Source organism: Dipteris shenzhenensis, chromosome 29 (assembly GCF_047967505.1).
Source record: "Dipteris shenzhenensis isolate YYH24624 ecotype China chromosome 29, Dip_SZ_1.0, whole genome shotgun sequence".
Lineage (NCBI taxonomy): Eukaryota > Viridiplantae > Streptophyta > Polypodiopsida > Gleicheniales > Dipteridaceae > Dipteris > Dipteris shenzhenensis.
The window spans coordinates 17,153,155-17,167,823 of record NC_141624.1 but is presented as its reverse complement, the minus strand read 5'-3'; the positions used below and the strand labels follow the sequence as shown (position 1 = coordinate 17,167,823).

Sequence of the window (14,669 nt, the reverse complement as noted above, 5' to 3'; positions counted from 1 at the left end):
GTATACATTACAGTGCTAGAACTATATAGTACAATAGTGGAACTTTACATCTTTAAAACGTGCTCCTAAACCTTGAGATGTGCTCTAAAATTCTTACGAAAAGTCCCATATGCATAAGCTTGCTATTCTGTTGATATTCAACTACTATGTGATGCAACATGGCTTTAGGTAAGCATAACCACAAACATTGGCTCGAGAAAAGGAGAGTTTGTGATGGAGCCTAGTACACCTGCAATAATGAAATTTGTAGTATATGATCCTGCCGCCACAATGATTTCAATTAGTGGAAAATAGTTAGCTTGGTTGACAGAGGGAAGACTAACAGTACCTGATGCATGAATAGTATAGACTGTGCAGAATACTTCTGGCCACTACTGGCATATGCACCCTAATCACATACCCAAGCAACGTAGTCTTCCTGCAACCGAGCTTTATTCAATAAGAAACCCCAGTTCAAGTTTCAAAAACATGCAAATATAGAGCTCAAAACAACCCAATAGTGATTGGTACAAGAGAGAGTTCAATGATCATTCAAAACTTTGGGGAAATAGACAATGCAGCTATAAAGTGCATCTAAGAGTAGGATTGCAGGGAGGATCGGGTCTTGATGGACCCTGTGTCATGTCTCATGTTTATATTTTTTCGTTCTTTTTTTTCTCTTTATGATATTTTCATCAAATGGCAGGGTCCAAGTTTTCGTTTAAGATTGTAGTTATGTGCTCCATGACAAAAAAAGAAACTTTGAAATATAGAGAGCTACCAGTGACAATAAGCGGGTCTCTCAAGGTTAAGTAGAGGCTATCTACTTTGAAGTAACCTTGCATTTTTCAATAGAGCCTTAATTGATTGAGCCTCATAAGCAGAAGCCAGTGCTTTTGTGCATACATGCACTCTTGTTGGATTCTTTTAAACTCATTGTACTACTCAACATTGGCTCTGTGTCGTTTCCCACCTTCGGCTTTCTTTTGAGATCTCTTGCTATTATGTAGCTTTGGAGGTTCGACTCTAGGCAACTCAACAGCCACGAGGGCATGTAGAATGGCTAAATCATTGTCGAAGACATGGTCTCCAATTCATATTTGAAAATAAAAAATCTCAGCGCATTTTAGTTATGTTGTTGTTGAAAGCCTACAAAATTTCAATAAAACCTTGAAAATTTTCAATGTGAAATGATTAGTTGAACATGGGTAGCTAGCTCGGGTGGGCAAATGCCCAAATCGCTTGAGTGACATTTGGCATTCTAGGGGATTGAAATTGGTGTTCGAGGGGATTGAACGTGAGCAACCAGCTCAGGTGCCCAAACTGCTTGAGCTGCTGCTTAGATGATAAGAGCAACTCCCCGCGCCCTGTGCTAGTGCATGGGGAGTTTGCCACCTCCGTGATGAATGGGCCATGCTAAAAGTGTGTCCTTGTGTGTCTCGAAGTCGCTCCACTAGGAAGCTTTGAATAGGCTTCATCGGCTCCCACCGTCTTCATGTGAAAGAGTGCAGCATTCATGGAGCTTGATAGCTAAAATAATCACCGGATCTCTCAGTCTAGCATTCCAATGCTGGGCTAGAATCTTGCAATTTGTGGATGTTGGGTTGGAGCTGTGCTGATGGGTTGGAGCCACAAGGCTGGCCTAGAGTTGCATGGAGCAGTGACAATGGCTTGCTAGAGGGGATGGGAGAGCTCCACTAGTACGCGCAGGGAGCTACTCTAAGAGGATGTTCCCGCATTGACCATTCTGTAATCCTATTTCTCCGCTGAGGCAAAGAATACGAAACCTCCAACAGATCCAGTTATCTATTTCCACGGCTATCTTTGAGTATTCGAGCCGCTTTGATTTTTTGCAAGCCACCTGGAACTTTGGAAACTGAGCTGCAAATCCAAAGAGGCGAAGGCATTTCCCACGAGCAGCTTCATAGTGCCATCCTGCATCTCCGATGCATCGCGGGAATGCGCTCTAAGCTCATATGCTCGTCTATCGACATGGGAGATTTGGGTTGATGTCATGGCGCGTGCACATGACGATGTGGCGGTCCCACTTGTCGTCGTGGTGCACACATGACGTCGCATGTATGTGTGAGCCACGACGTCAACCCACGATTTTTTGGGTCGGACACTGGCCCCGCAAACTGCGGCGAGATTTTTGTTCTTCCCTGTGAGTCGTGGACACGAAGCACGACAGCTCTGTGATCTATAAAGCTTTCCTTATACATTCCCAGAATTTTGGGCTATGGTAGCGTACACAATCATACAGAATTGGCAACGCAAACGCGATTGACAGTCAAAGATCAATACAATTAGTTACTTCAGACCAGCGATTGCATTTGATCACAACAAGAGCTTCCGATCGAGGTACTTGCTTCGTATACCTCGCGCTGAGCAGCAATGGAGATCGCCCTCCATCGCCCTCTTCATGCCTTGCATTCTTGCCCCCCAAATCGAGCTTCCTCTCGGAAGCGTAGCCGCTGTCCCACCGAGTCCGTCTTTCCCAGCCTTGAGCCGAACTTGCTTCGGAGATTTTGCGCCAATATTGCCACTGTTTCGCATGCTCGAACACGGCGTTTCCTCTCAGCGCGGTGCAAAATGTTTGTTCCAGGTATGCACTTATTGTTTGGGAACGTCGGAATTTCAAAACGAGCCCAATATCGCTCTCAGTCAATTTACCGAGTACCGTCCACCTTATTGAACTTTAGCGTTTTGCCTCTAATCCATGTCGCAATGCAGGGTTTGGAGTCCAATCTCCCGAGGCCAGGGCAGCTGAAACTCTTCATAATTACTTCACGTACTTGGCTGTGAAGATTGTTCTCGCACAACTTGAGGTATATCTAGAACTATCTACGTGTACTTTAGCATCAGCTAAGCTACGCTAGCTTTCATACTACGGGTATCCGAACCAAAGAATTGGTCATTTTAAGATTATGAAAATATATTCGCCACTTAAAGTAGGCTCAGACCAATGGGGGGTGAAGTAAGTTTCCTCGATATTTGCTCAATGTCGGAACGCTCAACATGGAATCTCAGACCCACGACTGTCTTTTTGCAGGAGTATAATCCAGAGGCCTATATAGAGCTAACGGCATTTGTAGACAAAACACCTTTGAAAGATGGAGATAAATTTTGCGCGGCATTGATGCGTGAATCCCCTCGGCACAAAGGGCTAGGTGTCTCCTCGCTTTCCTTAATAAAGTTGGATTGTCAATTGAATATGCACACACAGATAACCTTTTCTGTGGGCATTTGTCAATGCCAAAGCAGAAGTACACGAGAGAGAGAGCCCTGCTTGGTTTGTGTGAAACTCAGAAAAAAAAACCTGGTAGAGGCAATTGGGGAAATGATCATACCTGTTTCAGCATGACCAGCCCAGTAGCACCATACTTCAGATGAAGAACCTGAATGAGATGTCTGACAGATGAGGAAATGATCAAACCCTTATCACCTCGACCAACTGAATGTTAGAAGGCGCACCATACTTAAGGTGCATGAGACATGAATGGTGTTCACTTATCTAATATAATTTTGGTAGGTAATTGTATAGAACAGATTTTTAAATTCGAAACTACAACATGACTACGTACTACGGAAGAGCAGAAAACAATTATACAAAAAAATGTAGAATTTTAAAGGCTCTCCAATGTGGTTTGATGTACCATAAGGGCTTCGATTGTCTGTTGAACGATTTTTATTCTTCTAACAGTGGATTGTGGGCGTAAGGCCCGATCATGTCCAACCCCTACACCGGAGTGGCTGAGGATTGGACACACTCATGGATGTGGCCCGAAGCTCACATGTCGACCAATCCGATTCGACCACATAAGGTGTTTGACATCCAATGGAAACCACTGTATGCAGCAGACACAAGAGAGACAGAATTGAGCAGCTCTTGAGTGCCAATTTGGAGCAAGACACTGCAGCAGTGTGGTGTATGCCTTCTTCAGGGTGCATGTTTCGTACATAGATTGGCCCATTTTGGTGCAATATTCGTATGCTATATTTGCTGTCCTATTTGCTGTGTGTTCTTCAGATTTGGGTGTTTATTTTGAGTTATACTTGTGTGCAGATCTTGTATGAGTAGACCTAAATGTTACTTGAATCTGCCAAGTCTTCCGTTTAGGGTTTACGTTCTCAAAAAGCTAGATCCTCTCTTCTATCACAGTATGTGAATCCCTCATGTATCGCCACCATGTGTGGGCATAGTCCTGCATATGTATACTTGCAAAAATGATGTGCTCCTCCTCAGACTTGGGGTAGAAGTGGAAATAGTCTTCCAGCTTCGTGAGCCACTTCTCCAACTCATTGGGAGTGCGAGTGTCCCCTTTAAACTTATGCACTGTGAGTTTGTCCTTGATATCCTTGGCTGCATAATTCTTGTGTGACCTCCAGAAGTGCGGGCATCATCACGCTTGAGGTTCACATAATCGGAGAAGGGCATCTCAAGTTTGATGGCCTTAGGTAGGCCCCTGTATGAACGCAAAGAATCTGCCAACATGTCATCAAAAGTGGCTTGCTGCCTACCACCAACCCCCTGTTGCGTGGAAGCCGCTGCCATTTGATGCATTGGGCTATAGGTGCTCACTGGCAGAGCGATAGGTGCATGAACCCTGGGCTGGGTCTCTCTGCCAAATGCATCTCTCCAAAATGATGGCATACCAAAGGGCTGAGAAGAGGATTGACCTCTCTCCCAGGGGTGTGGGCTGCCATATAAACCCAAGCCAACCCCTGGCATACGTGCTGGTGCGGTGAAGGGAGCACTAGCCAGATGCACACCAACGGGTCGGCCCAAAAGAGACGGCTCAGCCTGCATAGATGCAGAAAGCTGAGAGCCAAAAGATGACCTAACAACCTGCAAGAAGGTGCTCTGTGGCACATAAAATGCATCATCTATGTCCAAATAATCCCCAAGCTGGGGTACATGCAATGGTCCAGAAGACTGATGCTCATAGCCACGACGGGCATCTGCCATAATGCAGAGCCTCTGCGTGGAGCAGACAAAACATCCTGACTGTCTGAATGGTCCCCTTGCTGGGGTGTAGGCTGCTTACCCTTATCCTGCATAGCAATGGCAGATGTGATCTGCTGACCAATCTTATGTCCCATCTGGACAAGAGCGGTATCCTGCATAGCCATGGCTGTGGTAAGCTGTTGGCTGAACTCCTGTCCTATCTGGCGGAAAGCACCTTGGAGCATAGAGGAAAGGGCACCCAGAAACTGCGTCTGTGCTGCCTGTACTTCCCGAGATGCAGGAGAGAGGGGCTGAGTGGAAGGAACCTTTGCACCACCAGTGGATGCAGCCACTGTGGCATGCACTTGCTCATACTGAGCAGCCTCATCAGTGTCATGCGATATATCTCAAGGGACACGCTTCGGTGCCATGGTCACTGGCCCTAGAGAGAGGAGCTCGAATGTAGGCAAGGGGAAATGGATAACAAAACCTTGTGTAATGAGCACCTGAGATAATGCGTGGAAACACGAAAATGTTGATGGAGAGGCTCGAAAGAAGGGTCATCAAAGAAGCTTCGAAAATGGGGTAAAATGAGCCCAAATAGGGCTGTGGAAAGCCCCTAAAAGAGACTGGAATTCTGAGGAAAGCGGTCCTAAGTCACCTAGGACAGCTCTAACCTAGGACCTTTAGGACTGTTGAGACAGTGTCCTAGACCAATCTAACCCAGCGTTTAACCTTAGTTAGTACTAACCTAACCTAGAGCCAAACTAACTACACCTAACCTAACCCAATCCACTAACTAAACCTAACCAAACTAGCCAGACCTGCAACCGGTGGATGCACGAGAGGACTCAAGACAGGAGCGGAGTGAGAAGGTGGGAGAGGCGACACCACTGGAGGAACAAAAGGATTCGGAGAAGGCCCTGAGGGGGAGGGATAAACATGGGAGGCGGGATACGACATGAGAGGGGAAAAAGGGGCAGCGGGAGAGATAGAGGGAAAAAGGCTATAGGAGCCCAGTGGCATGGGAGAAGATGGAGGATGAGAAGCCACTGGAGGGAAGATGGCAGCGAAAGATATGAGAGGGATGGGAGGGAAGGAAGAATGAGAACCGAAAGCAAACTCATTGCCTGATGAATTTCTCCTTTCTCGTCTACGAGTGTTCACATGCATGTATGGATCTGTGTCCTCGTGATCACTCGTTCCTATGCCTTGCATAACAGACGGATTTGCACCAAAGGGATAGGACAACATACCTTGCACTGATTCTTGTGGGATAGGCATTGTCAAATAACCCATTGTCCTCATGCCGGCCTGTCCTCTTTCGTCAGGGTATACTTGTTCTTCGTTGCAACCGAACTTGAAATGTTGCTCCGCTTCTTCCGAGTTGAATAGAGGTCCTTGTTGACGTATCGGAGAAAGCCGTGGAGAAGAAGAAGCTTGGGGTGTGCGGGTACCTGCTTCAAGTTCCTTCCATTTCTGAATTTCAGCAAATTCTTTAAAGAGTTTGGAGAGGTATTCATCACCTTCGATCCTTGCAGACTCTCTCTTGACATATGACGAGGGTGGTGGTTGAATAGAGGTTGATTCGAGCTGAGATCGCTTTAGGGAAGAAGGAGAAGACATCTTCAGTTGATGATCTATCTTCCAAGCTTTCCAGGTCAAGGCCCAGGTGTCGGCAAGCACACCTTGCTTTGATACCATATAAAGAAAGTTCTTGGAGATAAATAAGACAACACTGAAGACGAAGGATAGCTGAAGAAGAAATATATATCACCAAAGGAACTCAATACAAGAGAAGAGATATCTGCGAAAGAAACTGTGGAGGGAGCGAACACCAGTCCTCCAAAGCAGTCAACTGAAGTGGGCTCTGCACTAGCTCCACAAGTTGGAACTGAACCAGATCTGGGTCAGCAACCTATTGCTAGAAGAACAAAGGTTTGCTGCAGATCTGCAAAGAAGGGCAGCAACAATAGAGGAGTAAGTCGATGCTGATCTGGAGCAGCTGCAGGAGAGGATGATGGAGCGGAAGCAGAGGAGGCAGAGAAGTTGCTGGAGCAGAGGCAAAGGAGATGCTGAAGTGGAGGTAGAGGAGGCAGAAATGCTGGAGATGATGCAGGAGCAGAGGCAGAGGAGATGCTGAAGCGGAGGCAGAGGAGGCAGAGATGCTGGAGAGGATGCAGGAGCAGAGGCAGAGATGCTGGAGCGCAGGTGTGCAGCAGCCTGTTCCAAAAGTGATGTGGTAGCCAAGGGGCTACTGCCTTTTATAGGCCTGACCCAGGAGGTCGGCTAGCTGGTCGGCTAGTTCAGCCAGTTCTGGTCGGCCAATTCTTGTTGGCCAGTAATGGTTGGCCATTTTTGGCCTTTCTGGCCAATTGTTTGGCCTTGGCTTTTGCGTTTGGAGATTGCCTGGCTTAACAAGTGTTACGTCAGCCATAATTACAAAAGCGTATGCTTGGTTATGGAGTAGTGGGAAACCAGAGGGCTCGACAACACTTGCAATAGAATGGAGTGCAACGTGAAGGCCCAAAGGGGGGCATAGAATTACTAAGGTGCATTATGGACACATGGCACTCAAAAAGGTTATAATTGGCAACTGTTGGGCTTGGATGGAGGATTCTAGAGGGAGCTCAAGAAAGGAGGTTTAGAGAGAGGAACCACATAGGAGAAGAATTACATTGAGCTCAAGAGAGGAATCCGAGGCTAGGTGGTTAATTGAGAAGAGCCCTTCCTTGTGGTTTGACATTGGTATCAGAGCGTGGTAATACAACGATCTGGCTTCCTTGGTTCATGGACTAGTTCATGGACCAGTTGGCGTCACTTTAACGAGCAAGCATATAGAACTTAAGAAAATTTTGTCGAAAGTTTTCAAGGCTATTATACGCATGCGCGCGATTCATGGCTGTAAAAAGAGAAGCTTGAAGGCATTCTGATCCTTGCAAAACAAACAACAGGCTGCCCAATTTGATCTCCAGCACGTAAATCGTTTCCATGCTGATGCTCAAGCATCAACAAGCGTCACTGTTCATAAAGCTCTTCATTGGCAAAGCCGTGGAAATGGAAATCGATATGACCAAGAGCGCAACATAGACTGACAGTCTGTTGTGGGCAATACGTGCATAGGAGAGGAGAGCAAAGTTGCCTGAGAGTCCAAGTGCTCATAAATATTGTGGTCTCTCTGGCAAAGGGCAGTGATAAAAAGGTTTGGGACACCATGATACATGGGTGGATATTCAAGGCTATCAAGATGCCTTGGATTTCTAAATTATGCATATCGTTCGAATAGATGTTGTGCTTGGTTGAGAGTGGTTGTATAGTCTTGGGCATAGCCTACAACGGAGTTATCTTAATAACTCCATTATGTTTGAAAAAGATGGTAGAGTCTTCTAGATTCAGGGAGAATATGATGTGCCCAACTCTCCTCTTATTTGTTCGATGGAATTGGAACGACTGCTACACCAAGAAGAATGCGAGGTATATCTATGTGAACTTATCTTTATTGGTGATTTTATATCTTCTGCATCGAAAAGTTATTTTGATTGTTAAAAAGTATAAATCTTCTTTCAATGATTTAATGGTTGAATTTAAAGATGTTTTTCCGTCTGATTTGCCTGATGGTTTACTCCATGAGAGAGAAGTAAATCATAAAATAGACTTAATTCCTGGATCTACCCTTGTTATAAACCCCCATATAGGCTTAGTCAAATGGAGGAATTTGAGGTCGAAAGGCAATTAATTGAATGCCTTAGGAAGGGCCAAATTCAACCAAGTAGCTCACCTTGGTCTGCACCAGTTTTATGCCTAGATTACTGAGCATTAAATAAAATCACCATAAAAAATAAGTATCCTATGTCTCGCATTGATGAGCTCTTTGATCAATTGCAAGGGGCAAAATATTTTACAAAAATTAATTTAAGGTCAGGATATCACCAAGTACGAATTAGAGAAGAGGATGTCCCTAAGACAACATTTCGATAGGTATCGGCATTATCAGTTTAAAGTAATGCCATTTTGGTTAACAGATGCTCCAGCAACTTTCATGACACTTATGAATAGTGTCTTAAGGTCATATTTAGGAAAATTTGTTATAGTATGATATCCTTATTTACAGTAAGACCAGGAAAAAGCACTTGGAACATTTGCGAAACGTGTTCCAACTGCTTAGAGACAACCTTTTTTTTAGCTAAAGAATCCAAATGTGAATTCTTTGCAAAAGGGATTACCTAGAACACAGAGGGAACACAACTCTGTGTGAGTAATTGTTGATCGGTTGACCAACATGGCTCATTTCATTCCTGTCTGTGAAGAGGTTAAAACTCCAGAATTAGCTAGGCTATTTATGGAGCATATTTATAAATTGTATGGGTTACCAACCAATATCGTTAGTGACCGGGATAGCAAATTTAATAGCCATTTTTGGAAGGCTATGTTTATGAGGTTGGAAACTTCGTTGAATATGAGCACCACGGATCATCCACAGAGTGATGGTCAAATTGAAAGGAGTCAATGAGATCATTGAGGATATGCTTCGAGCATATGTAAGTAAACGGCAAACTAATTGGGAACAATATTTACCCATATTATAATTTCCATATAACAGTGCCAAACATTCCGCTACATATTTTAGTCCATTCATGATGATGCATGGATTTTAACAAAGAGCTCCAATGGCAGTGGGACTCGAAAAAGAGAAGGTTCAAGTGGCCAAAGACTTTCTTGAAGATATGAATTAAATGCTTAAGTTCAGATAGAGCACGAAGTCACGCAAACCCCCACCATTGAAGGTTGGAGTTTGAAGCAAATGAGAAAGTCTACCTCAAGGTACCTGAATCTTCAAAATCTCTAAAGACAGGTCAATGTCTAAAGTTTTAACTCGGAAAAATCTTGGGTCATCTTGCCCTTGCAATGATAGCTACACACGTGACGTGAGTAGTTCTCCTCAGTCACAGGATGTTTCTGAGGAAACTCGTTGCGAGGGGCTCCAAAATAGTGATGACAGAAACTAGAGAACCGTGAGTGATCACTACAACAGCTCTTCAACTCACAAACACAATAAGAGTATTGTAGATGAACCCATCAACCTCTCAAATCGCTTGGAACATCCCATGCTCTTTGGACTGCGCTATGCTGGGAACATAATATTCACAAACATAATATAGGCAATCCTTCAAGTTGATTTTCCATAAAGATAATCATACATAACGACTAACAAGAGGATGTGCACTGATGTTAGGGAGTGCTTCTCTCACAAATTTCAATCTTAGTTGCAAGATACAAGCAGCTTGCCAACACAGAGTCAGTCACTTGTCATATTCTCTGTTTTCTACCCTCTTCCCTACCAATTTAGACCCCAACCTCTTCCAGAAAGTTGTAGATATCAATTTCAGCTATGCAACAAAAAACAGCTCCTAAATCCGACTTCCAAATCAAAAGTTATCGCAAAAATAGTGATTGCTACTTTTGGAGGTACAAGAGGTTATAGATTTCATGGCTGCCACGATTTGGTGGGATCCCATCCACAATTCTGAATCTGTGCATCACATCTAGGACTGGATATCCGGCTTGGCCAAATCTCTCATACTACAAGCTTGATCCATCTCTCTCATTTTGGACTATGAATCTTGTAGAGGACTTAGGGTACTTGTCCCCCCATGGAGGAGGAAATAGAGTTGGAGGATGGCGGCCAAGTGTGATTGGTGTAGCAACGGTTGGAGGACATGGAATGGGCCAATCATTTAGTGGTTAAAGGAGTTGGCCATGGAGTGGGCGATATTCATGGGCCGGACACAAATCTTCGATGTCAGTGTCCGGGACTATCCCTCCTATTGGGCCAACTAGGACGATAGCCCTTCACACCACCTTTTGGAGGATGGCTGCCGGGTGGTGTGAACCCAGCCTTATTTCTCTACCCCTCATGCAATCATTGTGCCTGTGGCCTTGGACTATACAGTTCATCGGCAACCACGCTCATTCCGCTCTTGCAAGTTGATTGAGATAATATTTTTGCACAAATTCGAGGCGTACGGTACCTCCTTGAGTACCTGCTCAACAGCTAGTTTCGAGGATAGAGGTCGACACCAGCCATGTATGCCATTTGCTTCTACAGGAAGAGGCATGGGAGAAGAAAGTGGCAGATCCAAAGGGCCTTCCTGGTTAAAGATAAATAGCAAAGGGAGACCTGGAAAGAACAAATCGGATGAGGTTTTGAGATTTGAAAAGACCGGATCTGATCGAAAGCACAAGACAAGCTTCAACTGTGACAAACCGGAAAACTTTGCAAGGGAATACAGGAGCAAGAAGATGGGTCTGTGCCAAAACGCCCCCAAGAAGGCCAAACTGGAACTAGCAAGGGGACAGGAACAAACGTCATCAAGGACATGTTCGTTGATTGGGTTGGATGCTCCATCACTTGCCTCCTTGTCCTCCTCATATGGGTGTTCACATGTGAGGCAGTGATCTCCAATACCTCGTCTTAGTATTGGAATCCATGAGTAGCAAGAACCTGTGGACACCCTCATTGAATAGTATATTTGTTGTCTTTCTTGGAAGTCTTGGTGTAGTCGGATTTCTGTTGGTTGAAGTAGCACGTTGCGATGTACATATATGTACTTAAGGGTCTCTTGTGACATAAGGCTATAGATGTGAATGAAATAAAATTGCCACTCCCACTCCCACTCCCTTGTCCTTGTACACCCCCATTTCTGTGGGTCTTTGTCTTGTTTCTAGACATCATGTGTACACATGTGCTTGGTAGGCCTCTCTGTGGGCTCTAGTGTGTCTGCAACATCTTTTCTACAAAAAGTCCTAGCAATTTTGCTTGTGGACACATCCAAGATGGCAGTTGGACCTGTTTTGGCTCAGGCACACATGAAATTGCATTTGCCCATCTATCGTACGAGCCAAATGTTCTCAACAGCGGAGATGAACTATCCAACCACCAAAAGGGAAGCCATTGGAATGGTTTTCAGTATTAAAAAATTTTGGTACTATCTTTAATGCACTCCATTCATTTTCCTTGTGGACTAGTAAACGTTGGTTGCTCTACCTGATCAACAAATCCATCATGAAACATGATTGATCAGATGGATGCTACTATTGTAAGAGTTCAACTTCAAAATCATGCACAAATCCAGCTCATCTCACTGTGGCAATGATTACTTGTCTCGCAAGAAATCCAGTAAAGGGATAGACGAAGAAAACATTATTGAACATAGGTCACAACACAGTGTGGAAATACATGTGCAAGTATGAAAATTTCACAAGTAAAAAAGGTGCAGAAATCTTTATGTGAGTATTTCGAGCTAATCCTGCTCATTGGCAGAGAGTAAGTGCAGTATTCTTTTCCTTCGATCCCCAAATGCAATGGAACTTGTTTTCTAATGCCTGATCTATTTTTCTTAGCAATTTCTTCCCGTTCTACTAATGTGTGGTATTTTAGTCTCCCTCTTTCCCTCATTTCTCTCTCGACCTGACATTTGTAGATAGACTTGTAATCCACCCATGAACACATACTCACATATCATGCTCAAACTCAAGTGCTCACTTGGAGCACTGAGATCCTTGCCAATAGCTTTCCATGTACACTCTCGCGAAGGCATGCCATTAAGATGACACCTAGACAAGTCCCATATGGAAGGGGGGCAACCATGATATTAATAAGTGTTCATAATTATTTCGTTTGCTAATGTTGGATTATAGCATTAAACCGTCATACAGCTGCTAACTTGGCTTGTTTTCTTGTCATTGTTCTATGCTCATCCATCAAAATCTGCAGCCCTACGTATTTTAGAAGTAAGCTTTCTATTCTCATAAACCATGTAAATTGGTAGTATTACGAGGCTTCTTTTTACATTTTCACAAAAACATTATGAGTATTTAGTTTTGTGTTATGAGCGATTTCCAATTATTTAAGTTTTTTGCAGAATACTTGAAAGCTGCAAGTTTTGCTACTCAGTTATTAAAGTTTTGGCTGGCATTTTCTTGTCTCAGGTTCGGTCTGCATATGCCTCCCAAGATTTTGAATGGGAAAACATGAGAAAGCTAGCCATCAAGGTATGGGCGTGTGCACTATGTTTCCATTTCATTCAGTGTGTTGCTGTATTGAAGTCCTGGAGAGGGAAAGAAGAAAAATCAAGTTCAGTTTGATAGTAACATTAAGAGAGAATTGTGGAGACCAGAGCATTCATACTTCTAGCACAAAAGAGATCTATCTTATGTCTCCACTTGGTTATTTGGCAGCATACAGAGAAGTCGAATACTGCTCTCATGCGTCAGTTCCTCGTCGAGACGAGCAATATGGAGTAGAGGGAACTCGTAGTAGAAACGGATGTGATTACAGCAGTACTAAGTATATCATCCAGAATTTTCTGTGGAAGCAATGAGATGTCAGGTTACACGGTAACTGGTAGTCATACCCAATAGCCATAGATAGGCATGTGAGGCATACTGGTGATTCATAGGTGGCTTTCAAACAATGATCAAAGGGGCTGTGGAATCCATATATTGGTATGCAGAAATGTATCCTAGGGCTTTTTCCTTAAGAAGAGCAGCTTGTATGTTTTGCTACACAAGGTCAAGTACAGTTTTTAAAATTGAAACATTGTCTAAGTAATGCCATGGAAACCATAGCATTGTTTTATATCCAGATGTAATCATGCAATTCTCTCCGCATACTTTTGTTCCCCCTTTGTATACTGGAATTATTCTAAAAAATGATTTATATGGCCGTTTCTTAGCGGTTTTTTTGGCTAAGAAGAGAGGAGACCTTCAACAAGGAAGTCCACCTAAAAACAGTACAAGATTCCAATTTGAACCTGTATTTGCCTATATCCATGTTGTCCAATACTGGGAACAAGATTCTTTTAGCATATCCTTCCCCCTAAAGAAACTTTGTAGCATGATCTCTTTCATGATACAGTGATCTAGAATGCTCAATCTTGCCTGAATGTCCAGCTTGTAATATAAGAGAACCTCTTCTAAGTTTCCCTTGAAGAATACAAACAAGGCTGTGTCTGCCACTACCCTTTTGGCAATTACCTTTGAGTTTATGTACATTCATTAGGGAAGTCCTTTCTTTACGTTCTGCAAGGTTTGTAGTGTTCTTGTTTGCACTGAGTTTTATTAAGTTGAAAGTCTGTGGTAGGTGCCTAGGAGAGAAATTCCATTCAGATGGACTTCCTTGGTCTCGAGCGAAAGAGAAGGTAATATACAATAATCCGAATGTTTTTAATATTATTTATTCTATTTATTCACACATCTTGACAAAGCTACATCATGTCGGATAATTGCCAGTAGAATTGTCTTTGTGGATTCAAGACTCTTGATCACACCAAAAGATCTCGTTGTCAATGAACTTCGGTAAGTTGCAATCTCCAAGAACCATATATGGCACATTTAGCTTGTCATTTTTTATAAACATATTGCCGTTCCAGCTGGTCTTCAAGATACATGCCAAGATTCGCTATCATAAAATGGAACAATAAGTTGTAGACTGTGCCAAAGTATGTGTAAATTTGTAGGTTGAGCTGCTGACAATTGCTAGGATAGATGGTCCATTCAAATGATAACCTTGCTTGTTGGAGACTTCTAGTAGCTTGTACTCATTGATGAGATTGTACTTCATACATCTCGAATTGCCAATGGACTGTTGTGTATTTAAGTAATGTGGTGGTTGATGACCAATATTGATAAAACGTTAGTTCTCACGTACAACTATTTGTAATATGTAGGTAATTCATACTCG

General features: G+C 43.4%; 1 protein-coding gene across 1 annotated transcript; it reads left to right on the top strand.

The window, feature by feature from the left end:
* The first annotated feature begins 2,155 nt into the window (after positions 1-2,155).
* On the top strand, positions 2,156-13,565 carry LOC147882507 (chaperonin-like RBCX protein 1, chloroplastic). Its single transcript, XM_087400857.1, has 6 exons — positions 2,156-2,584; positions 2,713-2,807; positions 3,032-3,149; positions 12,702-12,718; positions 12,917-12,979; positions 13,166-13,565. The coding sequence occupies exons 1-6, from the start codon at positions 2,374-2,376 to the stop codon at positions 13,229-13,231; spliced, it is 570 nt and encodes a 189-aa protein (XP_087256983.1). The 5' UTR covers positions 2,156-2,373; the 3' UTR covers positions 13,232-13,565.
* The last annotated feature ends 1,104 nt before the right edge of the window (positions 13,566-14,669 follow it).